Here is a 27274-nt window from a genome sequence, read left to right on the forward strand (position 1 = left end):
AGGAGAAAGGACAGGGAGGATGCTGCCAACTCCACCTGGCAAAGGGACACTTGACACAGACTCTTCAAAGACCCCCTAGAGGGGGAGAGGACAGTAACAGTGAAGAGGACAATGAGGTAACTGTACCTGGAGACAGTGATGATGACAGCAGCAGCAACAGTAGCAGCAGAACCAACAGTGACAGTGAATAAACTGATATTTTAAACCCTGTAAGAAGGGCTAGGACCAAGGGACAGTATAGCTGGGTCAGGGAAAGGCTTGCAGATGGGTGTGCAGGAACATGGGTCTGTGGCTGTGGTTTATTGTAATGGGTGCATGGGTTTTAAATGTGTTTTAAGTTGTGTGAAGAAAAATGTATACTAGATGGTGTATATATATATATTACTCTACTACCACATCTCTTATTCAGATGAGCTGCACTAATCTATCCTTGTGATAGCTTCCCATCAGTGGCACAGCATCTCAGCCACTCCTTGGCAAGTGTAGTGCCTGGGCAGGGGCCCAGTTTTACTATCTTGATCAATACCAGGAGCACTGGGATAGAGAAGGAGGAGTTCTCAGAGTCTGTAATAGCATCAGCGATGGTTTTAGAGAGGAGAGTGGCAGTTATGGAAGGGAAAGTGGAACAAGAGATAAGAAGCAAACTGGAGCGTGAAAATGAAGATCAAGAGTCTTATGGAGGATGGACAAAGGTGGGGAAGAAGGGACAAAAGAAGGTAGGAAAGAAAGGTATGGTGGGATCAGTGATTTTGGAAGAAGTTTTACTAAGGGAAGCAATAAGGGAAGAATACAGTTGGCATGAAGAACAAGAGAAGAGAAGGAGAGGAGGTCAGGAGAGGGAAATGACAAAGGAAACACTGATTGAAGGGGAGAAGAAGACTAGTGGGAAGAATAAGCCAGGCCTACAAAGAGAAAGAAGATGGAAGGAAGTGAGAGAGATGGCGGCAAGTAATCTATGCCTGAGAATAAGAGCAGTATTAAAAGAAAGGAGAACAGAAAAGTCAGACAATGAATACATATGAATTTATGAAGAAAATATTGTTTGAAGTTTTAGATGTTCAAGGGGAACATTTGACTAGCCTTGTCACCTTTCCTGACTGGAAGTCTTGGGAATTTTTGTACAGGAACTGAGAAAGTTATGAGGATTTTTGGAATACGTATGTGACAGTAGTAGGTAAGAGAGAAGAACGTAAGGAGATAAAATTTATTGTGGGAGAAAAGACAAGAGGAAGGGCAATAATTATTTGGATGTACACGGATATGCTTGAGACAAGGGAGATAGAAAAATTATTGGAGAATGATATACAAAAAATTAGGTATGTTGAGAAGATATGTGATAAATATGGATTATGGATGGGATCATGGACAGCTCAAGTGGTAATGAGAGTGGATGAGAGGAATCCCAATAGGGTAATGAACTTACCATCAGCAATGCAAGTAGGCCACACCAAAGGTTTATAATGTATTTCACACAGCCTAAACTCTGTAGCAAGTGTGGGCAGGAAGAACATCTGGCTGCATACTGCCTTTACACAATATGCTACAGATGTAAAGGGAAATGGCACAGGGCTGAGAAGTGCTAAGAAGTACTGAAGTGTGTTATCTGCAGTATAGAGGGACACTTACGGTGGCTGTAACAGGACCCAGGTCCATCACTGTGGGGAGGAGTGGACCCGAGCCGCTGCCGCAGCCCTTCCCGCCCCCCAGAAACAGATGTGGCTGTGCTGTGGCTGTACAGACCGGCTGGTGGCTGACACAGCTGCAGCAGACAGCCCTGGCTGGTGCAAGGCCCCCACCTGTAGGCAACTGGGGGCTTGGCTGCCCAACCGGGGCAGAAGGGCCTGCCCCCACAGGCACGGGGGGAGACAAGCACCCAGGAGAGGTTGCCTAGGGCTTGTTGGCAAGGAGCAGACAGGGAGGCTTCCCTTTACCTGGTAGGAGAGGGGATGGAGGGGAAGGAGATCTAGACAGCTCATCAAAAGTATGAATTAATATTAATAATATTAATATCATAAGAAAAGGAGGCATAAAGGATGTATGGGCCAGTGAGAAGGTGACGATGAGGGTGGAACTGAGTGGGAAACAGGTGTTGAGGACTGATTTTGTATTAACATCAATTGGGCTAGGGATTGGAAAGCATGTGATCATAGATGTGACCTTCAGCAATCACTGGATGCTGAGAACGGAAATAAGTTTAGATAAAAGCAGAGGTAAGGGAGGAAAGAAAAGTGGAAGTTAAATGTTCAATTATTACAAGATGAGAAGACCTGTCAAAAATATGTGAAACTGTGTAAAGGATGGAGGACGCTGAACAGATACTACAAAAGCATATGGGAATTCTGGTCAATGATCAAGAGAAGAATAAGAGAATTTTTAAGAATTACTGGTTGAAGAGAAGTGAAGAAAAGCTAGGAGAACTATAGGTAAGAAAGCTGGAATTATTAAAGCAGGCAGTAAGACACATAAGTGAAAGAACTGCAAGACATAAGGTGATGGACTAAAGAATGGTTCAAAAGTAAAATGGATGACAAAATCTTTCTGACTAGAGCACCTTCAGTGGAGAAGGGGGAAGGATGGTGTATTTTTTGGTGAAACTGAGGAAAAGAAGGAAGGAACTGAAGGAAGTGAAAACTGAAGAAAGAATCTGGATGTGACAGCGGAGTTTTATAAAGAGCTGTAAAAATGAAGAGGAGTAGATGGAAGAAAAATGGGGGTGTTCCTTGAAGGGATAAAGCAAGGAATAGAGGATGAAAAGAAACAAACATTGAAGAAGTTAAGTATGAGAGAGAGTAAGGACTGCTTAAAAGCATGCAAGACAGGGAAGGCACTGGAAAGAGACAGACCTTCGGTGGAATTCTATGAAAAATGTTGGCAATGGCTAGGGACAGATATAATAGAGTCATACAGGGAAATAATGGAGGGTGGGGATATAGGGGAGAATTTTGCAGAAGATATGGTAATTTTGATATTCAAGAAGGGAAAGCAAGACATCTTAGGCAACCTGAGGCCAATAACCCTTTTAAACATAGACTACAAATTGATAGCAAAAGTACTGGCCAGAAGAAAGTGTGACTGTTTAGCAGATGTGATAAAAGAAGAACAAACGTGTGCCATTCCTGAGAGGAGGATATCCTAGACCCTATGGTTTATGAGAGATGTCATATCACATGTACAAGAGAGGAAAAGAAACACAGTAATACTGAATTTAGACCTGGAAAAGGCGTATGATATTCTTGAACATGATTTATGTTTGAAGTATTGTGGAAGATGGGGTTTCCTGCAAAGATGATCAGGTGGGTGAAAGTGTTATACAGTAAAGTGGGAAGTCAAGTTCTGGTGAATGGTTACTTGACCATTTGTTCAAAGGAACAAAGGACCAAAGCATTCCCCATACAAACAGTGATAAGACGGGGATACCTGCTGTCCCCCATCTTTTTGTGTGCAAGATGGAGCCATTGGGACAGTTTGTGATGATAAACTGATAAGCAGTGTGAAGATACCAGGAGGAGGAGAAGTTAAATATACTTTATACATGGATGATGTGAACATTGTGGCTCAGGACAACATATTAATTGAGAGAATATTGAAGTATACTGAGAACTATGGTGAAGTGCTAGAGGTGAAATGAAATAAAATGAAAAGTATTATGATGGGAATGGGGAATTGGGAGAATTTACAGAACTTCAGGTTGTGGGTGGTAGAGGGTGCAATAAAGATCTTGGGAATCCCAATGGATGCCAAAGAGAAAGGAACAAAAGTGTGGCAGAAATCAGAGGTAAGACTAAGGCAGATTTTGGGATTGTGGCATGGTAGAACATTATCTTTCAAGGGTAAACTGGCTGGAGCAAAAACAGTACTCTTGCTGATTGTCCTTTACATGAGAATGGTGTATCCACCATCACTGCAGCAGATAAGGAAGATACAGAGGCAGATATGCATTTTGGGGGGGGAAGTAAAAGAGAAAGAGTAGTCAGTATGGAGCTATACAAAGCCAGGAAATTAGGAGATTAGATTTGGAAAATTTTGTGTATACTTACAAGTATGTCTTGTAAAGAGGCAATACACAGGGTGGGAAGACTGCTTGTTTCTGCTGTTATCGGACAAGGAAGAATGTTAAAATGGGGCATGTGTGGGAGAGACTGAAAAAACTGAGGGCATGGCAGCCACTGTCCCACTATGTAAAGATGGAGAGTTTCTTAAGGGCAATAAACTAGAGGGAGTACGATTAGAGTGCTTGAGTTTCTGGTTTGTTGGGTGTCAAACAGGGAAATGAGAGCTCTCTTCTGGATGTCTGTTATGGGCCAGAGGAGCTCTGGCTCCAACAATTGGTTGTTTTTAGGTGGATCTCAAAGAAGAAGTAAAATTCTCAAGTCATTTTATGAGGTTCTGCTGTTTCAACAGGTCTCATGAGCAATCTAAGCACTGTAATATAAAGGGCAAGCTTCAGTTTTACCTTTACGAGTATGCACTTCTGGGAACAGGTTTTATATATAGATATACACACACACACACACACACACACACACACACACACCAATCATGTTAGAATTGAGAGAACACAACATGCGGCTTGCAAGGAGCATTGGGATTCAGCAACTCATACCAACGTCAACTTGGTGTGCACCATCCTAGGCTAGCACCAGGAGCTATTCTTCTGTGCTAATCCACCTATAAAAATGCATCTTGAAAAGGCTATATGGAGAGATTACTTGAGGCTTGCCTTGAGCAGACACAAGTATGTGTGTGTGTGCGCGTGCGCACATGTGTGTATCTGTGTGTGCATGTGTGTGCACACTCACAAGTTTGCATTAAGCGCACATAATGGCATGTGTGCTAAGCCATGAACATGTTTGGTGAGAACAAAGTGCTTAGAGGTGAGACTACCACCTTGTGAGTTAGGCTCCATGCATGTTATACATGTGCTGGCTGACCATGTTAAATGTAAAGTGCTCATTCTGTCACTTTAAGACAGTTTGCATGTGAGTATGTAAGAACAAGAGGCTCAAGTAAAGCACACAGAGTTAATTTTGCATTAACCTGTCTACTGGATGAAGATGCTAGATAATGAATGAAAACGACTCACAGCAGAGTCTGCTTAATGAAACAATACAAACAATCTCCCCTGGAAGACATTACGAAAGGCTATCAACACTTGCCACCCAGTTCCAGAAGCCTAAGAGTCTATGTGTGTTAATCTCTTCATGGCCTTTTATTTTACAGCAAACAAAAAACAATTTCTTCCAAACATTTGTACTGATTGATCCTGTATACATATCCTGAAGAAGAGAGACTAACAAGCTGCTAATAGGAATGGCCTATAATATTAAACAGAAAATGAGCTTTTATTATGAGTTTCATCTGTCTGGCATCTGTGCCCAGTGCTAACAAAAGCACATGAACTGTGTTCTGTGTCAGTAATTATAGCCCTGCTGAAAACCTTATGGCTGCATACTTCTAAAAAGAGAGGTATTTTGACACTTAAGCTACTTCTTCTAATGAAGTAGAGAATTCCCATGGAAGCAGTGCATATCATCCATAGTTGCAATGCAGCCTTTCACTGCCTTAATAAATGCAGCATATGCTGAAATAGCAGACTATCTTTTCCAAGAGGGGGCTGAATCATTCCGTTATTACCACCCTGCTATTGCTTTTAAATTGGTTTAGCATTGGTGAAACGTGCTCTTATTTAACTAGAGAATAGGTACTATACAAATTGAGTGAGCCTCTCATAGCCCCCAGACCACATGATTACTATCTAGTAACCTTCTATCCTCCTCCACCAAACCTGCCATCAAAGATTAGTCCCCCTGTTCTGTGGCCCTCTTGTCATACGACTGATAAAACCAATCACCTCTTTGTCCTCCTCTAGCTAACCAATGATGACTTTTTTCCATCTGATAAGCAACCGTTGGCAAACAGATATCACACGCTGCAACCAAAAATACAGCGTGAAAATGATGAGGAAGCACTTTCCATATTGAAAGGGAGGATTTTGCATTTGCCCCAAAAAGACAGTACCAGAGCACGAAACTATGGGAGAATAAACCTATACTTGGCACTTCTAAAGATTTCAGTCCTCCTGTGACCCAGCTACAGAACACTTCATCAGAAAGCATGGATAAGACATGACTTTCTATAGCTGTCAACAATATTAAAACAAAACAAAACACTTACTTGGATCTGTTATTTTTTAAATTAATCTTATGAAATATTTCTAAATGCAAGGGACTAAGATCAAGTGAGGGGGGGCCACAGTGAAGTTTCTGAGAAAGTCATGATGTTACTGATCCCTGTGTGTTGGGGGCAAAATTTAAATTAAAAAAAGAAGAAAGAAACAAAGAAAGAAAGTGAGAAGTAAGCATAGTTTATTGGATTTTCCAGAGGCCAACTCATAAAACACCATTAGCTTCCTGGAATGTTTTGCAACAATGTGTTTGTGGGTTAGGTGGTAAGGAAAATGGCAGATCTTGCTGACTTTTAAACATTTTAGTAGTACGATCTGGCTGTAGCAAAATTCCAAATTAAATGTGCTCAGAAAGAAATGCATATCACTCTGCAAAAAATCTGCCATACTGAAGCATCCAACCAAAGAAGAAAACACCCACTCAAGACATCATTATAGTATCTTCCAAATGATTGTGGGCTATCAGATCTAGTTCTTTAGCAGTAGAGCTGTGTGAAATTTTGCTGGCTGTTTCGATTTGACGCTGTTTCAACTCATTTTGAGTTCAAAACGACAAAAGTGAATCGAAACGAAGGGCTTTGAAACAGCCTCGAAACAAAATAAGGCTAGTTGAAATGTTTTGAAAGTTTCAAAATGTTTCGCGTTTCGAAGCAGCCAGCAGCCAGGTGGCGGGAGATGGGAGAACCAGGGCCACAGACCCATTTGGCTCAGCTGGCCCTGGCTCTCCCTGCCTCCCACAGCTGTGCTGTGGGAAGCCAATCACAGCACAGGGGAAGGGAACTGAGCTCAGGCTCAACCCCTATGATCAGGCTGGGGAAGGCAACTCAGCCCAGCTGAGCTCAGTTCCCCTTTCCAGCTAGATTGGGCTGGGGAAAGGAACTCAGCCCAGCTGAGCTGAGCTCCCCTCCCCAGCACTACAATTATTTCCCCAGCCCACCTGCAGCACTGGGGAGGGGAACTGAGCAATCGGGCTCAGTTTCCTTCCCCAGCTCCCTGATCCCAGGCTGCAGCACCCAGCTTCTCCTCCTCTTCCAGCAGGCAGATTGGGAGTCTGAAGCCCTGGAAGGACTGGCACAGCCCCCGTAGCCTTCCCAGGGTTGTGGGCCCCCTTCTGCCTGCCGAACAAGAGAGGCTGTTTCGAGCTTCCCCATTATAGTGTCTGGGTAAAACGTCAAAACAGCATCACTGTTTCAACAAAACGGAACAGCAATTTTGAATCAAAATGAAATTCAAAATGAAACGCTGTTCTGTCGAAACAGAACAGTGCCGTTTCGCACAGCCCTATTTAGCAGGCTGCTCCATGCATGAGCAACATTTCCTGGACCATTTCAGCCCATTTTTGCAAAGATTCATTATAACACTCAAAAAGCTTTTAATTAATATTCAGAATTTAAATGGCCTAAACCCAGCAATTTCTCTCATACTGTGGAAGAAACATGATATTTGTGGGAAAAAAGTAATATTTAAGACCCATCTCCACAATAAAATCAGTTAAAATGGACCGTGTGATGCAGGATACTAAGGTTTTCCAGTGCCTACTCCCAATGTATCCGTCACAAATGTTTATTACAATTTAAGTCGCCAATGTGATCAGGACTAGCAGAGATGCATAGCTTACATCCTTATCTTATATAGTGATGTGCAAAATCTCTCAAACTAAGCTGCAGCAAGGATATCACTCAAAACAGCAGACTTCCAAGGAAACAGCATTAATGACTGAGTTGGGAACAGCAAGCTCTCTGAGTCAGCATAATAGTATTCAATCATCTTACATTTGAACAATTCTATTCTTTTTCATATGGTCATGCCTGTGCTGCACTCCTGCCAGAGGCTGTTTTTAAGGTTTTTTTTTTTAAATGTTTTGCGCATTAATAAAACCCCAAACATTAATATTTCTTCCTCCTGGATTGGACCAGATCTTTGGTATGCTAGCACAATTACCAAGTGTCAATAGCTGGTGTGGAGACTTTTTTGTTAAAAGCTTTTTACAAAAGTGTTTATGTGTAAAACTCGCATGGTCATGTGGCTATCGAAAGTGCTTTAAAATGGACTTTCTCACTTTGGAAGTGCTAGGCAAGGATCGTTTGGCTGCATTAAATTACTGCTTGCCTTGTGGAATGCATCTGAATCACAATGTGAGCAATCCTCCAGGAGACTCATTGACTCCATAAAGCCAAATGACCTTTTGAATGGCCCGCTGAATGAGAAATTCGTATTTCTTGGATAGGCAACAAAACCCCAACCAAGATGCTCTTTGGCCTAGTGAATGGCATTGCGAGGACTCAAGCCCCCAAATCATACAATCACCATAGCCAGTTTCATCCCCTCTTGCACTTCTAGCAAAATGATCAGACTTGTACCAGGCACGCTTTATAGTCTAACAAACTCATAAAAAAAATAAATCAAACTTTGCTCATGTAACAAGCTCACTTTAGCCTGGTTTGAGCCAGCTTGTGCTTCCTTGTCGCCTAATTTATTTCAGCTGATGAAGTTCTAAGAGATGATTTGAATTTGGCAACACATTACAATCAGCAGGAAATCATGACTACTTCCTTTGGACTTAGTTACAAGAACATTAATGTCAAAAGGGTTCCTGAAACAGTGATCTATGTAGACAGGATCTGTAATGCTAAAGGAATTTCACTGGGATTCTGTTTTAGTATTACTAGATTCTTACAAGAATCCTGGCAGCTTATTGTGTCAGTAGTCTTTATTTCAAAATTAAAAAGGCAGCGACAATTTTAAAGCCTCAAAGTAAACTCCCATTGGCACAGAAATGGATCAATGGGCTTAGGTAAAATATGGCTGCCTAGAAGTTCATCTAAAATTAAGTGAGCCCTAACCCACCTGTCTTTGAAGCTTGAAAAAGTTTGAATTTACTTTTATTTGCATTACTTTTAAGAACCACAGACGTCTCTGCACTTCTTGATGAGGCCTGTAATTGGAAATAAAAAGGCCGAAACTTGGGGATGGGAAGGAATGGCCTCGTTTCTATGAGAAGTTTAGATCCATCACAGACTGTTCTAGAGGTTTTTGATGAGCTGTTCAACTGTCAGTGGTGATTTGCCTGGATTGATAGGAAGCAGGTATCCACAGCTTCCTGTTTCATTATGAGATTCCTTTGATGACCGTTTTCTAAAATTAGCACTGTGTTTAAGGGGCCGATACTCTCAGGTATGGATAGCTTTCTATGAGAAACTGAGCACCTCACAGTCCTCACAAGCTACACCAGGATTTCTGCTGTTTTGAATCATGGAGAAGAGAGCAAATCTGGCTCCTCTGTGTGTAGTTTTATATCTAACACTCACACATGCACCTATAAATATATGCCCACAATTTCAGCTGGAATTCTTCAAGATTGCACAATGTTTTTCTTTTGGAAAATGGTTAATTAATATTTATAAAGCATCGCAGAACCAATCTAAGGCACTTGAGTATCGGTGTTACTGTTTTAGGCACTAGGTAAATGAAAAGTTAATTGGCGTGCCTTTGCTAGATTTAAAATCTGAGTCAGGAATAACATTTCAAGAAATCCTGGCCTTACTCCTGCACTCAGAGGGATGGACAAGACCAATACTAAGCACAACTGTAAGTTAACCAATAAATATTTTACTAACAAAAAGGTACCACTAAAACTCGAAAAGGCCAAACTGCCTGGACCGTTTTTATATATATATATATATTCAAACCTCTCCTATATAACTGTAAAAGGACAGCAAGCTTAGTCAGTTATTAGAAAATCCATTCCCGGAACTGAGACAGCTCATCCAACAGCTACACAATTGCAAACATTTCTTTGGGATCTCTTCAATTATGCATCCCAGTGGAGAGCAAAAAATGCCTTTTTTGCCTTTGCTTGTCTTTATTACATTCTCTTGCACCTGGCACTTTCCCCTGTACAGCTTAAGAATGAGGTAAAGACAAAGCACATTAATCAAAATTGCTGATGGTACCAAATTGGAAAGGCTTGTAAGCACTGTGAAACTGTATCTGGAACAAGAGAGCTTAGGAGGGTGAGCAGTGTCAAATGGCGTGACATGAAAGGTAAATAAAATGCAAGCAATACATTTATAGGACAGAAAGGCTGAATCACAGCAGGCTGGTTTGAGAGCAGCAGTACAGAAAGAGACCCAGGATGAGGTTAGCTGGTAAATTCAACATGAGATCACAGCAGCGTATTCTTGCAAATGCTATTCTGGGATACTGTATAGAGGCACAGTCTATCTGGTATATCCAGGAAGCTTATTGTTTCCTCAGGAAGATCACAGACAAAGTTCTGCATGCAGTTCTGGGTACCACAACACAGACTTTGATAAGCTTCAGCATAAAAAAAAAGGATTCAAAGACAATTTGTCCAAAGAAAGGACTAAAAGATAATGGTAAAATGAGAGCATCTGACCTATAAGGGGAGTCTAAAAGGACTGTGCCATTAAGAAGAGGCTGTAAAGCAAAGAACACAAGAACAGCCTAGAAATACCCAAAAGCGCACAAAAACGGAACAAAAGGCTGCAGGGGGATAAAGGAAACTCACACCAGCTATATAGAGGGAGAGCCACCAGCAATGGAAGCTACCCTCTGGGAAGTGACAGACACTTCAAGGTTACATTCACTCACAAGAAAATGGGGTGTCACATTTAAAAGGAGTAGAACAATGGCACTCCTGCATTTGTGGGTGCAGCAAGTACATGATATTGCACAGTGACCTACACATTACTGTCTTGAAGGCAGTTCCTTAGCCCTATACCCTCACTGGCCATCCTTTTAAGAGGTAGCAAGAATGAGTGAGGATGCAGATATGTATTAACAGGTGAACAAAGGAACGGTGGGGAGATATGACCACCCAGAGAGTGGTAGTGGATGGATCAGTATCAACCTGGAAAGATGTGGGCAGCAGAGTCTCACAAGGCCCGGTCCTTGGACCTGTGCTGTTCAATGTTTTCATCAGTGACTGGGATGAGGGCGTGGAAGCCACTCTGTCCAAATTCGCAGATGATACCAAATTATGGGGTAAAGTTAACATGCTAGAGGGTAGGGAACGAATCCAGGTGGATCTGGACAGGTTGGAAAAGTGGGTGGAACAGAATAGGATGCAGTTCAACAAAGACAAGTGCAAAGTGCTGCACCTAGGGAGAAGGAATCACCAGCATGCTTACAGGCTGGGGGAGGAACTTCTCAGCAGCACAGCAGTGGAAAGGGATCTTGAAGTCATTGGTGACACCAAGATGAACAATGAATCATCAGTGTGACAAAACAATCGGTAAAGCTAACTGCACTTTATCATGCATTAGCAGGTGCATGATGAACAGGTCCAGAGAGGCGATAATTCTCCTCTATGCAGCATTGGTCAGGCCGCAGTTGGAGTACTGTGTCCAGTTTTGGGTGCCGCACTTCAAAAGGGATGTGGACAACCTCGAGGGGGTTCAGAGAAGGGCCACTCGTATGGTTAGGGGCCTGAACACAAAGCCCTACGAGGAGAGATTGAGGGACCTGGATCCCTTCAGACTCCACAAGAGACGGCTGAGAGGTGATCTTGTAGCCGCCTACAAGTTCATCGGAGGGGAGGGCAGCAAGGAATAGGAGATGCTCTGTTTACCAGGGCACCCCTTAGAGTAACTAGGAACAATGGGCACAAACTGACAGAGTGCAGATTTAGGTTAGGCATCAGGAAAAACTTCTTTACAGTGAGGGTTGCCAGAATCTGCACAGGCTTCCAAGGGAGGTGGTGCTCTTCCCTACTTGGGGGTCTTTAAGAGGATGCTGGATATGCACCTGGCTGGGGTTGTCTGACCCCAGCGCTCTTTCCTGCCCAGGGCAGGGGGTCAGACTCGATGATCTACTGAGGTCCCTTCCAACCCAAACATCTATGAATCTATGACGAGTACAAAAGGACCTAATGACTCAGAGACAGAGCCAGGACTAGACACAAACTCTCCAGAGTCATCATTTAGCAGTCTACAGCTAAATGTCCACCTTCTATTCCGGGTACCTGGCTAACTCTGCTCTCAGAAAAAGGCCAAATCCCAGCTCCCTTTCTCAAGAAGTGTCAGGAGGGCCTTGAATTCATGACATAAAAAGACAGCCACACACAGTTACTGCAAATGGCTTCTGAAGAGGAAGAACTCCTTACAACAACAAGATGGTCACTGGGCCAGTGCAGTGGCATGCATTAGGTTCCTCAATTCCTGAACAAATCCAGACTAGTGTAACATGAATTCCAGAACAAGCCAAGGATTTCAAAAGGGAAAAAGGAAGCTTCACCTGGATACAGAGACTACATAAAGCAAAAGCTACCTGGTGTTCTAGGTGACTACAGTTTACAGAGTTCATGCACCACATTGACCCCTTTTCTTCCAAACAATATAATGCAGAAGTTTGGCATCACCTGAATATTTCTGTCTGCATTAAAAGGAAGTTCAAATTCCAATTGGTTTAGCCATGACATTTTGACTCCTCAGATTAGCAGCTCAGCTGCTCTGTCACTGTGCTGCACTGTAATATGGGCTATGGAAGAGTTAGAAAAATAAACAGCACAGGAAATTTAACACATACCAGTCACAGGCTGCATACTCAAATGTATTCCAGACAGACTTTTGAACCCTGTTAAATATACGTAAGGAAAATGTTAGTTGGTAATTAAACAAACATTCTGTGTGCAGAATTAAATGTTTGTTTCACAAAATCCAGCTAGAAAGTCTGAAGTTTTATTGAGCTCAGAGTTCATGCCTTTGTGTTTGGAAGGGTTTGAAAAGGTCAAAGATACCTCCCTCTATGAAATGACATTTAAAACACAACCTAAAAATATCACTTTGTTAAAGCCACATTTTAGAGCTCTGCAGACCTCAGGCAGTTTTGTTCAGCGCATGGTATTGAATTCACGGCTGTCTGGGGAAGAAGTTCATAAATTTTGTATTAGCCCCTCTCTTCCTAGCCCATATGGCAGTACAGAAAACCTTCCAGGATGGAGACAAACATCCTGCATGAATTCCACAGTGCATAAGCAGCTGGCAATAAAAAAAAATGAATGGACAGAAGCGACAGCATGATTCCTAAACTGATAACACTTGAATATCTCAGGGCTGATCCACAAGTGGGGTTATGGAAGTATGAGAAAAGGTCATCAGTTGAACCATGATACCTTTTCCCAGTACTAGCCCTTGGTGCACCGGAGCTCCAGTTATTCTCATGACCAAGTTTCTTATTGAGGACACATTTAGCAAACCGTATCTAAAGATATGGTGAGGCTTGCAAACCCGCTACAGTAGCCTTATTCACAACACTGCAGTATGCTTGGTGACCACTCAGCTTGACTGACCAATTTGTTTATTATAAAAGTGCAATTGAAGTTTCATAGGTAAGAACTTCTGCCTTTGATGGGACTTCAAAATCTCTTGTTCATACACATATGTATCCACTGTCTGCATCTTAAAAGAAAAGCTCCATCAATTACAAGTCCAAATGCTATTTCTTCTTAGTCCTAAACCAGAAATTTGAACCCCACCTGAAATCTGTTTTACATCTAAATACCACCTCGTTAATCCACATACCATATTCAGCTGCAACTATGCTTGAACTGCAACAAGACACAGAATTTCCATTCATGGGAAAATAGGGAATGAAGAAGTAATAATAAGATTCCCAAATGAAGAAAAGGTGAACAAGCAAGAAAGGAAGAGTGGAAATATTTTTCTGATTGTGGATCCAGATCCGCATCTCCTGTCCACTCTTGGCTAAAGTCACCTGTCTTTCTGCCCTGCCTGTGTCTGGAAACAGACAATGCCCTTGGTGGACAACCATGGAAAAGATTCCAGGCAGATGACTTAGTTAAGCAAAACATCGTAAACTAGAAGACAAGGGAGCATTAAAAGTATGACAATGAACCCACCATCCTAGCTGCTAATGTGCTTGGAAATGTTCCAGGATTGCAAATCCTGATTTTTGTTGAAAGTTGTAAAGCTTTTGAACACAAACCCTTGAATACCCTCCAAACAATTTTTACACTTTGCTAAAGAAAACAATGGTGCAAGCAAAGGGGCTCTTGGGTTTTAAAACCCCACAGCAAGAGTAGTCAGGAACATTTATCAAATGATACAATATGATTTCTTAAGGTGGGAGAAAAATAGAAGTGAAGTATAGTTTATAAAGTGCAGAAAGAGATATGTTGGACTTTGTTAAAATGTTAAGATGTCTTCTGGCAGCACTGTCCACACTTTATTTACAAATGTGCCATCAACAACATGGCTCTTGCTAGTACAGGGCTTTTTAATAGCAATAGTCACAAGAACCATGTCTTTCTCAAACACTTAGAAAAAGTAGGGGTGAAATTCTGGCCTCCCTGAACTCCATGGCAAAATCCCCATTAACTTCTGCGGGGCTGAGATGTCACACAGCCCAACCTGATCTTTGGAACTAACCCATAAGCCAGTCAGAACCGTAACTCCTGAATACCCAATATCTTCCAAGAAAATTTCACCATTCCCTTACCGTCAAAGGAAAATATTTATCCCTGCATATGACACCCCATTCATTACCCAGTCAATCACGACCACATGGTGAAAAAAAATGACACTCCTCCTTAAACAAACCTGCACTTTCCATCTTCTGTACATTCTATAGGCAATGAATCTACAGAGCAAATGTCACCTGTGCTGGTTAGCATGAGGCCCTGGGAGTTAAATTACATCAGTTTCAGAGACTGAAAAAAGGCCCTTGAAGCAGGTTCTTGAGATTAAAGTGTCCTTTGTAAATCTTCCTCCCTAAAAGCAAACAGCAGAGCCCATGGATTTTTGCCTCTGCCCCCATGCATCCTGCTGGTATTTTTGTTCAGAAGTTTATTTAACAGATACATCAAAGGGGACATCTCCGGGGGACCAACAATCTTGTGTCACCAGAAACACCAGCCATTAATCAAGTCACATGATGAAGAGTAAAACAGAGGCCTCTGAACCCAGGACTCACACTCTCAAAAGAGATGCCAATTTCATCTCAAATCAGGCAAGCCCTATGTCCAAGGAGGAGCTGATGAGGAGGTCAGGACATCTAACCTCCCACATTTTGTAGCCCAGGCTGCTTTGTTTTTTATTCTCTAGTCAACAGGATTTCCACAGAGAAAAACTGAGCATGCTGCAAACCTTACATGTTGCCTTGCATCCTTTGTGACCTTCCTAAGCTTCCATGTCTCTGTAATAATAGATCAAGTCCCACACACTCTCCTGTAAAAGCCCTTTCGCAAACAGGGAACATAAAGGGAATTTCTAGTCCTGGTGTGCCCAGAAAATAGAAGTGAAATTAAGCTGTGGCAGATGCAGCAGAGTCCGCCCTCTACAACGAGCATAAGAAAAAGCCATCAGGAGTGGAAGGCCAAGCACAAGGAACAGACTTTGCATCTACTGCATGCTTTGTGTAGCTCCTGACACTTGAACAAAGTGAGACAGGGCTTTGTAGTCATAGTGATTTGGCCCCCATGGCAAGTCCCAGGTACTTCCTGTGGGTCAGGTAGAAGTATGGAACTAGGAATCTGTTCAGTCAGGAGCTTTTTGCCAGTTCTGACCCCAAGGAGGAAGAATCATGGAGGCCAGTGTTATCGCCAGAATTTGAGGAAGTGTATCAATTTGTTCAGTCTACTCAAGTCCAAGATGGGAGAAAGAAACTCTTTTCTTCTGCAAAATAAGGAAATATTGGAAATAGTTTCATAGTTTGATAGTTTCATAGTTGCTAGGGGCTGGAAGGGACCTTACAGATTATCAAGTCCAGCTCCCCTGCATTTGGGCAGGAAAGTCTGCTGGGATCAGATGACCCCAGCAAGATGGGCATCAAATAAAATAGTTTCTGTCTCTGTTCTTAAAGAACCTCATCCATAGTTCTGAGACAAAGTGACAAGGTCACTTATTTGTGTAAGAGACTCCCATGAGAAGCAAAGTGGGGGGAAGAGAAGAGGCAAAGAAGATGCTTGTGATAGTCACGGTCAATGCTGCCTACCCCTGTTTGTCAGTTATAACATGACCACATATGCTGGAAGGGGACAAAACTATTCTTGAAGGTTAGTCTTGACCTGACTTTCAACACTCCTGTCAAAGCAGTGGCCTCTGAGAAAGAACCTGGTATGTAACAAAAATGAGGAAGATGCAAAGTTCCTGGATACATTTTAGTGTTGTGCCCTTTGATTAGGGACATAAAACCAGTGCATGATAGTAAGCATTTGAAATTTGCATTTTTGGTCTGTCACAATGGCGGAGACTGGGATTTACCTCACTCTGCCTCATGGAAAGTTTTCCCTTTGTCTTTTTGTCCTATTCTTTCTTCTTTTAGGAAAATCTAATTGAAAAAGCTGCCCATGAGAAAACAAAGAGGGATTTATTCACGACAATAAACTTCTATGGAATGAGCTGGAAGCTGAAGGAAGAATGGCAAGTTGGACATGCACCACATTTTGATGCACAGCAAAGAATGAGAGAAAGGAGCGGAGGGAAGGTTGCAGCTGTTTCCCTTTGCACTCTCATGGGTGCACAAAGAGAGATCAGATGTATACACAGTCCCGAGGGGCACTGTCTTGTTCAGAAAAGGTGCCCAGCTTGCACGCACTGGGGTGCTCCCTGACCCAACCTTAGAGAAAAGGAGATGGTTCACTGGCACCAATACTGTGAACCCCTTCACCCCTGTAAGAAACTAACTGTTGTCCAAGGAGTACTGGAGGAACTGAAAATATCTTAATGTGCCCTAGGCAAGGACAAAGTTGTTTATTTGACACATCTCAGTAGCAGACAGAGCCAGGAAATATTTCTCATCTGTTTTCAACAAAACATGACAACTATACAAAATTGGCAAGGCTGTACCATTTTTCCCTAATGTCCAAAACAGTGTTCACTAAAACGTGTCTCTTCTAGTTTGCCAGTAATGTTTATTAATTACTTTGAATAGTTTCTGGTTTCTCCCAGGAAAATGTGATAATTCCACTGCAAAGCATGTGACAATCCTAGTCTATCCATATCATATGCTGAGTTACATAATTTAACATCTTGCTAAAGATAATGTGATTTTTTTTAGGTTTTTCAGGTATATGTGAACCTGCTAAAGGTGTCTTTTTTTCCTACAATTCAAGGAATATTCCAAGCTGGGGCTGGAATAATTTAAAAAAAAATACAGCTAAATCTTGGCTCTGGTTAGTGAATAACCTCTTGCAATGTTCTAACTCTGAGCTCCAGCCACCTCAACCCTGTAGAAAGCATAGTTCAGATAATTCCCAGGGAGCAGTGGGTAGGGGGAAGAGTTTGATCTAGTAGAGCCCAAAACAGTGGCTAATGATATGAATCAAGGGTTTAGGAGGTGAAAAGTCTATGTGATGTGATGCTTGTTTTGGGGAACAGGTTATTGCACTCACACTGCCATCTTATTTTCAGTCATTGGAATGTACATGTGCTTCTTTCATGCTGACTTGCAAACTCAGCAAATTCAAGGCAATGACGGGCACTGAGGGTGAAATTCTGACCCTCCTGTAGCCAATGGGGTTTCAGTGGGGCCAGGGTGTCACTCTGGAAGTTTGATTTTTATCCCACCTTGGGTTGGACACACTTCTCCACCTAAGGTTATTTGTGAGAGCAGCTGGTACCCTTGAGATTTTTTTTACACTTCTGATCATACCCAGCAAAGAGGTACTTTTCCTGGCTGACCAAGAGACATAGAGACATCATGCAATTTGTAGAAAGACAGACAGACAAGTAACAGAAAGGAACAGAATGGAAGGGGAAGGGGAAGGAGAAGGGGAAGGGGAAGCCTGCCCCAGAAAAACCTGGCCATTGCAGCTCTGTTATTTCTGGATATCTGTAGGTAAAGTCATGGACTAGCAAAGACTTCTGTATAAGCACAATGAACATGCTCTGCTGACTGACCAGTCATATATCAACACCAAGTAAAGAGCAAATATACACAGGAAACCAGCATTAGGGAGAGGATAGAGGGAGCTCTGGTTGAAAAAGGTAGGCACACAGCAAGATTTCCCATTCAGTCAAAAACTCCAAGAAGTTTGGAAACCAGCAGTTCCCAAACTAAGACTCACCACACTTGTAGGTGAGGTAGTGAACCCCAAGGGAATTCAATGGGAAGATTCAGGTTAGCACCAGAAGTGTAGTCATGAGAGGATCACAGAATCATAGCAAAGTATGGCTGGTAGGGACCGCACAAGTCCAGCCCTGCTCAAGGCAAGATCATCCCTGACTAAACCATCCCAGCCAAGTGTCTGTACAACTTGCTCTTGAAAATTTTCATGGATGGTGATTCCACAATTTTTCTAGGTAGCCTGTGTTTGACCCTCTTCATAGTCAGAAATTATCTCTTAATCTTCAACCTAAATTTCCTGTGCTCCAGCTTGAGTCTGTTGCTTCTAGTTCTGTCCCATATGGCCACAGACAAAAGCCCATCTCCATCCTCTATGAATGTCCTTCCAGTATTTGAAAACTGTTATCAACCCCACCTCTATCTTCTCTTCTCCAAGCTAAATAATCCTAGTTCTTTCAGCCTTTCCTTATAAATCTTGCTTTCCAAGATAATTGTTGTCACTCTGTGCTGGACTCTATCCAATCTGTCCACATCCTTCTTGGCGAGACAACAGGGCTGAATGCGGCAGAAGAATCACTTCCTTTGATTTGAAAATGACATTCCACTTAAGACTGAGAACTGCTGACCAAGACACTATGTTTGCATTTTTCTTCGAATTTTCCACTGCTGCCTTAGCACTAGTAATTTCTCATGTAGGAGCAATCCAGTATTTTAACCAGTGTCAATCCTTGCCCAAAGCAGGTTCAGAAAACACAAGGACTAAAATGATGGTGGATGTCAAATGCCTGGCACTTTTATTGTCACCACTACTCTTTCAACCATATACTAGTATGGATGTAACAGTTGAAATGAAAGATTATCATATGATAAGGTAAATGGTGACAACAACTACAGAAAACCTACAAGCTAAGGCAAACTTAAATTAGCATTAGATACAACAGTAAGGACCATTTTTAGAGTGCAATCTCAGAAGGTTACATTTTATAAACTCTCTTTGTGGGGTCATTTAGTTCTGGTTGGAGATGGGACTATTATGACTCATATCCCAGTCAGACCCTAGCTGCTGATAAATGTTTGGAAATACCCCGAGTCACACAGCACAACATCTTAAAAGCTGAGCTCAAGCCAATTCAAACAACACTGGACTAGCCACCTGGAAACTGGAGGTGCCAACTTAGCTGGAAATCTCCTTACAGGAACAGTTTTCTCCAGGAATCCCTTTAAAATGCTGCATTTTGGACACTGGTCTCATGCCAGGATGGTAGTAAAGATAAGTTTCAGTTGGCAGAGAGGATCTGTGCAGGTTTAGCACTGGTCAGACCGAGTCAAGTGATGTGTGAGTCCTGGGGGAGCAAACACAAGTGGGCACTTATAAGAAAAACCCCTTATGTGGAAGAAGGTAAAAGGAGCAAATATTTAACCCTGGTGAACAAACGACTTTACTTTGGCATCACTAACTCTGTTCTCAGTCCTGTAACTTATTCAGAAACCTCCAAGGTGCTGGCTGATTTAAGACTCTTTTATTCATGTCTAGATTTGAAGTCTGCCTTTCCAGGGTATTTGTTGAAGGTTTTAGCCTCTATACTGTAAATTAGTAGAACACTTTCTGGTGGCCTCATTCAGAAATATGGGACAGTTTGAGAAGAGAGAAAGTTTAAGTGAAGAAAATGGAAAGAAATGGGCTAACACTCACCAAGCTAGAGAAGCTCGGGGAAACATAACAATTAACCACAATAATGAGTATGTTTGTCTGCATCACTAAAATCAAAGAGAATGCTCTTACAACTGTTATCCTAAATGGTGGCATGAAGGCTGCAGTATGTATGACGAATAGTATTAATAGTGTTAGCACTAGTATTTAAAAATATTACTGCAAAACACTATAGAGCTTTAAGCAGTTGATATTTATTTAATAAGGCTTGGTTTCTTTATACTGCAAATCTAAATAAAAAAACTAGGGGTTTTTTAGGATTATTTTTGCTTTCTGTGATGGAATGATCTGTATAAACCCATCTACTAAGAACTAGATAAATAAGCATTCCAAACCATCAACAAGATGGCTAAAATGGTTGAAACCACAAATACAGTCCCCTCTCTTCTCTCTTCACAGCTGGGAATGGGCAATACAGAGCTACCACATTCCAGCAGGGAGAATACTCCACAATTTCAGTTCAGAAAAGGAAGTTTTATTAGGAGAGAGATAATAACATGTTGTTTGACACAGAGAGAAATACCAGATGGCCTCTTCCTGCTAATGGTCTTTCCTTCTCTCAAAAACCATGCTGTAATTTAAGACACAGTTGCTGCCTGCAGATAATAAGCAGGACATGCTTTTGAAAAGAAGCTACCCTGGGCTGAATGAACACTAGACCTACTGTAATTAAGTGCATATGTCAATCCACAGTCAGTTGGTTCTGGAGCACGCGCTGGCTGTGTGTTTCACGTTTTCTCACCAAGCTGTTGGCATTCAGGGAGGCTAACTCTTAAGCTTAGTGCCCTGCAACATACTAAGCTCAGTGTAAGTTGACCTGGGTTTCTTCTCTTCTCTCTCTCCTGTGGGCTGACTCTCAATACGCTCTCAGTCTTATTTGTATCCTGAAATTACAAAAAAGAGGCAGAATTCGGCCAGGACACGGCAGTGTTTCAGGGGTAGAAACTGCAGTCCCTCCTGCAGCTACAAATGGTTATATTGTTCTACATGTGCATACACACATGCCGTTCCAGTGTATACTCAGCCTCCCCACACGCTCTGCAGCATCGCTGTACCTTCATTACATACCCATGCTCTGTCTCTTTTAACACTATCACCCCTGCTTTCTCCTATGCCATGTACGCATATGCTCTCATTTACCTTTTTCTGCACATGCTACCCACTATCATTTAACTTTCAGGGCATCAAAAGATAGACTGGGGCTGGATAGCAGGGCAGCAGAGATGTAGAGACTGCATTCACACGTATGAACATGTCTTACTTATGGGCAGACTTACTCTGCAAAATCCAGGGACATCTGTAAAGATCTGTAAGCATTTCTCTGCTATAGTTTGGCAAGGTTTGACCTCATAACTTCAGAATTTCGAAGACTACAAGAAAATACTTCATAACACGTATGCAAGCTTCAGAGCGAAGGGAAACCCAGCAAAGCCCCAGTGGTTAACCCATTCCAGCAGGCTGTCTGCCATCCCCATTCCTACCTTCACAGGCCTTCCCATCATCCTTCAGCTTCAGGCCACTGGAGCACTTGCAGTAGAAACTGCCAATAGTGTTGCAGCACTGGGACTCACAACCCCCATTCTCTACTTCACATTCATTCACATCTGAAAGAGATGAGACATGGGAGAGAACACATGAGATGGCCATGGCGAGTCAAGCTAAAGGAATGCTCCATCTGCCATAAAAGCACTTCTATTTTTAATACACTTTTAATTTCCTCCTGGTTTTCTTTTATTAGATGTTCAGCGCCAATAAGAAAAACACTGAAAGGTAAACAGCCAAACAGTTCCTGAGCTCATGCACAAAGAGTTTAAAATTTAAGGTATTGTTACTAAATACGTTTGTACTCTTACCGAACCCACGGTGCATATGTTTACATGCACAAACACATTTTTCCTCACTTTGCCTCCCTGCCCAATGCCCATTTTATCTAACACAGTGATTCCCAACCTTTTTTGTACCCATCTGTAAACACTGATGGCCAGTTCCCACCCAGTGCCCCTCACTACCAACCCACTGCCCCTTTGCTCCTAACCCCAGACCCCAGCTTGTGGGGCAGAGGGTGGGTTTGTGGAGTTGAGGGATGCCCCAAGCAGCCTTTCCAGGCTGGACTTCTGCCAGCCTGCAGGGGAAAAGCCATGGTTTCCCACATTTTTCTCCTTTAAAGGAGAATTTATTTTTAAAGTTTGTTTGCAACCCTTTCATATATACTTGGAACTCACTTTTGTGCCCTGACCCATGGGTTGTGAAATGCTGACCTAAACTAATGGAAAGCAAGGGGAAAAGAATCCACAGTGATGTGAAATGCTGACCTAAACTAATGGAAAGCAAGGGGAAAAGAATCCCAACCGGATGGTCTAAAGAAGCAAGTGAAGAAGAGATGAAGGATGAAAATCAGAAACAAGGGTTCACAGTCCTCATGTTTCAAGGTGCAAGCTGGTCACAAGTTAGAAAGAACAAGAAGTTTCTGACTAGACAACAGAATATCACCATTAGGTGTACTGTAGGAGGTTTAGGCATACCATCACAACATTCAGGATCAGCCAGTACTCTGGACCATTTGTCATGCATGCATTGTCAGAGTGAAAGAAGACCAAATCTGTGAGTAAAAATGTTTCTTTTTGCACACCTGTGGCCAATGTGACATCACAGTCAGTTTTAGAAGATTTCTTTTTCAAACCTAGCACCCTGTGAGGACTCACTGCTGCATTCCTTATGTAACTGTGGCCAGCCGTTTACTAGAGATGCCTTACTCATGAACTTGCCTCCCTGGCTAGGGACAGACATTCAAAATGCCTGAGCCTGAATTGATTCAAACTTTGCAGGTTAGTCTAACCTGGCTAGGCTGAACCACCCAGACATCCCCTCTGGACTGAGAAAATTCAGGCACAGGCCTGAAGCCGCTCAGGCTAGAAGCTGGGGGGCACTAAAGCAGTCCTCCCTTCCCTTCTGTAGTGCTGAGTTGAGGCGGCGGGGGGGGCAAGCCCAGGCAGGATGCTCTGATTAGGGAGCCCCCCCCCCCCAACCTTGCTAACAGAGCATTTATGAGCTCTGTTATCAGCATTTAACACCCCATCAGAAAACAAAGCCTCTCTCATTAGTTAAAGCTCTTCTTAAACAACTTTTTGCAAGGAAGGGAACATTCCAAGGAGGTACTTTAACTGTTGATAATCTCCAAAAAGCCCTAAGCAGACACTACTATCCTGTCTGCTTTACACAGACACCTCTCAGCATTAGCTACCATACCACATGCTGCCTACCATCCATGCTGTGGGAGGGAGTAGGGTGAGATCCCTTCTTGACCTGCGAGCAGTGAGGGAAGGGGAGAGCAGAAGAAAGCCAGGCAGAAGCTCTGTGCCTTCAAGTTTCTGCCGGAGCTCCAGCAACAAAGCAGGGGGGAGGGGCCAGCCCTGCTCCGTGTCAGGGATCGTCATCCCCAGTGGACCTAACAGATGCCGCCTGCCAGTTGCCTAGGGTGTCATCAGCTATAATTGGGATCTCACACATGTACGTTTCTCCTGCCACAACTTGATCTTAATGGAGTTGGTTCAGATGCCTTCGTGTGTAGTCCAATTATGAGTCTCCCCAGCATCTTGTGAGGTCCCGAGTTTCTGAGGGCTCCACCACCCCTACACCCTTGCCCGTTCCACCAGGTGGTGGCCAACCGGTTGGTCTGGCCACGTATCCTCAGTTCCTCCCAGATAATTCACAAAAGAAAGGTCAATCAAAACAAACACGACAACCAAGAAGGTTCCCCTGATCTGTGTAGCTGCTCCATCTGCCTGCAGCCTTCCAACTCAAGCTTGACCTTCGAGGGGTCAAGCACCCCTTTGTTGGCTCTCGGAGAGCCCCTTTGTAGGACTTGATGAGATTCCTTTTTAACAACTTAAGTTCACTACTGAACTGTGCCCCTATTACAGGGACTACAGTACCCAAAGTCAATGGTGCCCCTCTATTAGGGTTATTATGGTACCCTTCTCCCACCCGCTCAGCCAGCTCCCAGCAGGTAAATAAACAGTTCTACTCCCCGCAGGGGCCAGTAAACTGGGTTCCAAAACCCCATTGGGGTTTTGCTCTCTGCCAGAGGCTCCTACCAGTGTTCAACGTCGCCCTCAGCATTCCCTTCAGTGTGCACTGGCCTGCTCCACCTCCTCCGCATCCTCTTTCCAGTTCTGCATTGCTGCCACTTTCCGGTCCCGGCCTCTTCTTTATACCGGTGGGAAAGATATCGGCCCCTCCCTTCCCAACACACCTGGGTAAGGGGAATTTCTGCTGGGCTCCTTGGGGCTGCTGACCCCCTGCTTAGCCCGGGAGCCTGGAAGCCTGCTGGCTCCTTCTCTCTCTCACACTCCAGAGCAGAGAGACCCGCCCAACCCAGAGAGCATGTTGGGATGCTGGGGGAGTCTGGTTTAACTTAAACCATCAAGGTGTCTGGGACAGACATTGCATAAACTGACTGGTTTGAGCCAAATCAGTTAAGTTTGACTGGTATGATCTCTTTGGCTTCCCAGTCAAGGAAAATCTTCTATTCTTTACTCTTTGTCCTATGCATTTCCAAGGATGCTTCATTCAACCAGGTTTATCCATTCAACCAGGTTTATCTCAAACAGGTTTCAGCCATTTTCAAACTGGTTTATATGCACTAAATATCTGTTTTGTTACAGGTTTAAACTAGTTTCTGATCATTTAAACGGGTTTATGTGTAATGTTTGTCACTAGCCCCTAACAGCCCAGAAGAGCAATGGGATAGGAAAGGAAGCTCTATTTCCCATGTGCAAAAGGAGATTACAGCAAGCAGTCATTAAACTAACCCCACAGGGTTCCTCAAACAGCCTGAGCCACCCAAATACTCATTGTGCCACACATCAGTGATAACATGTGACCAGAGGAGTGAGAGAAGCAGGAGAAATCCATCTTTGCATGATTCCTAGCAGCAATCTTGGAAATGCATAGGACAAAGAGTAAAAAATAGAAGATTTTGCTTGACTGGGAAGCCAAAGAGATCTACTAACTACTGAGAATCCAGAAGTAAATGCTCATCATCCCAAATCAGCATGCCAGGGATCCATTTAATAGCTTCTGAGATCATTAGCAAATAACTTCTAGTATTTTGTTCCTTTTCACAAAGGCACCTATCACAAAGCCCATCTCAGACTCTAAATCTCCTTTCCCACCCATCTTGCTTTCACATACACTGCTAATTTTCACACCTTTTTCCAGATTAGTTTTAGATACTATCAAGAGTCATGCAGAGCCTGCTTGTTTGATAAGCAGGGATTTGGGTTTTCCATTTCCCACAGAAAAAAAGAAGTAAAATGCAGATTTCTCATTTTAGCAGAGAAACTAGCAGATTTTGCAGTTTTGCAGCAAGCCCTCTGCAGACTGGCAGACTTCCAGACTGCCAGGTGCTGGGAGGAAGCAGGAAGAAGGTGGTCAGGGAGGGGGCACCATGTACTTGCTCCAGGCAGCCTGGAGAGCAGCTCCTGTTAGTAAGTTGTGGGGGAAGGATTGAGGCCCCCATAGTGGGGAGGGAGACAGTTGGGTAGGGCTGGGGCTGCTCCTGTCAGGCAGTGTGTGGGGCTTGCAGGCCAGGGCCACAATGCACAGCTGCATGGCCCCAGTGGGGAGTGGGATGGGGCCACAGGTGGCTTGTTCAGGGGTTGGAGGGTGGTTTTCCGCCATGGCGTGCACTCCCAAGGGGTATGGGGGACCTGTGCCCCCCAGACCTGTGGGCAGGGTGGGTGCATGTTGTAGGCTTGGGCTCCTGCCCTTCTGCCCTCTGCTGGGGCATCCCAGCACTGCAGAGTAGAGCACAGCCATACAGGCTCCTGCCCCCGCCCTCCCCTGCTGCAGGCTTTGGAGGGGTGGGGCCAGCTTCCCACAGCTGTGTGCTCTTCCATGGGATGGGGGGACCCATGCCCCCCCCAATCTGTGTGTGGGGTGGGGGTGGGGGCAAGTGCACACTTTGGACTTGGGCTCCCACCCTGATGCTCTCCCCCATGGCCTCTGCAGCCCAGCTGCAGGGCAGAGCACAGTGGTGCAGGAAAGCTGCTTGCAGCCGTGAGCTCTGTGCTGCCCTGGTGCTGTGCCACCTGCACGTGCAGGGGCAGCACAGGTAGTGGCACAGGGTTGTGGCCTTCACTGCAGCTCCTTAGCAGACAGGCAAGAGGCTGGGGGGAGCCAGTTCTGTGCTCCATTCCAGTACAGCAACCTCTGCCTTCTGACGGAGGCAGGGGACTGCAGACCTGAGTCCCTGGCCCCGTAGCCCTGGGAGCCAGGGGCCGCTCTGGCAGGGCTGGGGGGTGGCAGGGGCTGTGGGGTGGGGAATGAGGGGCACCAGCAGGGTTGGGTGGGCCTGTCAGGGGACACTGAGGGCACCAGCAGGGCTGGGGGGAGTGAGGGGCACTGGCAGGGCCAGGGGGGCTGTGGGGACCTTTAATTTTAATCATGGATTTGGTGGGGGTTTGTCAGAGAATTTGTGACTTTTTTATCAGGGAAAACCAGGATCCCTCTTAATAAGTCTCTATAGTATATACTGTCTCTTACACTATGCTTTCTTGCATTATTTCTTTTTTAGGACCTGTTGGAGATTCCTTTCACTGAACTGTTGACAACAGCTTGGGAGCAAATACTCACAAGACAGACAGCCTTTCTAGGACCAGAATGCCTTACTTGCCCCACATAAGGAGTTTAGCTTATGTGCAAGTTTTTAAAAGCAAGACCATCTCTCCTGAATCAGAAAAGCCAGACCATTATGATATATTCCCACCCACACTTCTTCAAACATTAACTGAGAAAAACACTCATCAATTGGCTGATCAAGACCCCTGGAAGAATAACTCTGGAAAGAACAAGCTTAAAAACAAATAAATCCTGTAACATGGACTCAGGTGAAATACCATTTCAACAGTAACAGGACCCACTTTGTGCACATATTTTTTTACCCATATATTTATCTGAATTTTTCACTATAAAAAGTAAACCATGGGACCATCTCTGCTTCCACACCCACAACCAAGATGTGTTGCATAGCTGCCTTTTTCATCTGAATATTTTATACCAAAGAAATAACGATACAAACACTGAATCGAAGAATCACAGACACTGAGCAAAGAATTCAGGCTCATTACTTATGAATATAAAGAGTAGTAGTTTAAGTAGCGAATGTACTAAGGGCGCTTTATTGTAACATTGATAAGCTACAACACACACAAAAACATCTGAAAATTAAAAATGATCAAAATTCGAAAGAAAATCCAAAGCATCAATACCTTCTTAAATCTGCAGTGACAACCATAGTATACATGGGTCGACAGGCAGACAAAATTAAT

At 43.5% G+C, this 27274-nt stretch overlaps 1 protein-coding gene across 4 annotated transcripts in view; it reads right to left on the reverse strand.

Annotated features, from left to right (window-relative positions):
• MEGF6 (multiple EGF like domains 6) overlaps positions 1-27274 on the reverse strand; it is a 328842-nt gene that overhangs the window by 113598 nt on the left and 187970 nt on the right. For 2 of the 4 annotated variants that reach the window (XM_090024520.1, XM_090024519.1), the window contains exon 5: positions 21425-21547. The exons of the other annotated variants lie outside the window; for them this stretch is intronic. In XM_090024520.1, the coding sequence (XP_089880646.1) occupies positions 21425-21547 (123 nt within the window). The remainder of the gene's footprint in view (positions 1-21424; positions 21548-27274) is intronic. 4 annotated transcript variants of the gene reach the window in all.

Source organism: Crocodylus siamensis, chromosome 12 (genome assembly GCF_052110815.1).
Source record: "Crocodylus siamensis isolate JL-2025a chromosome 12, ASM5211081v1, whole genome shotgun sequence".
Classification (NCBI taxonomy): domain Eukaryota; kingdom Metazoa; phylum Chordata; order Crocodylia; family Crocodylidae; genus Crocodylus; species Crocodylus siamensis.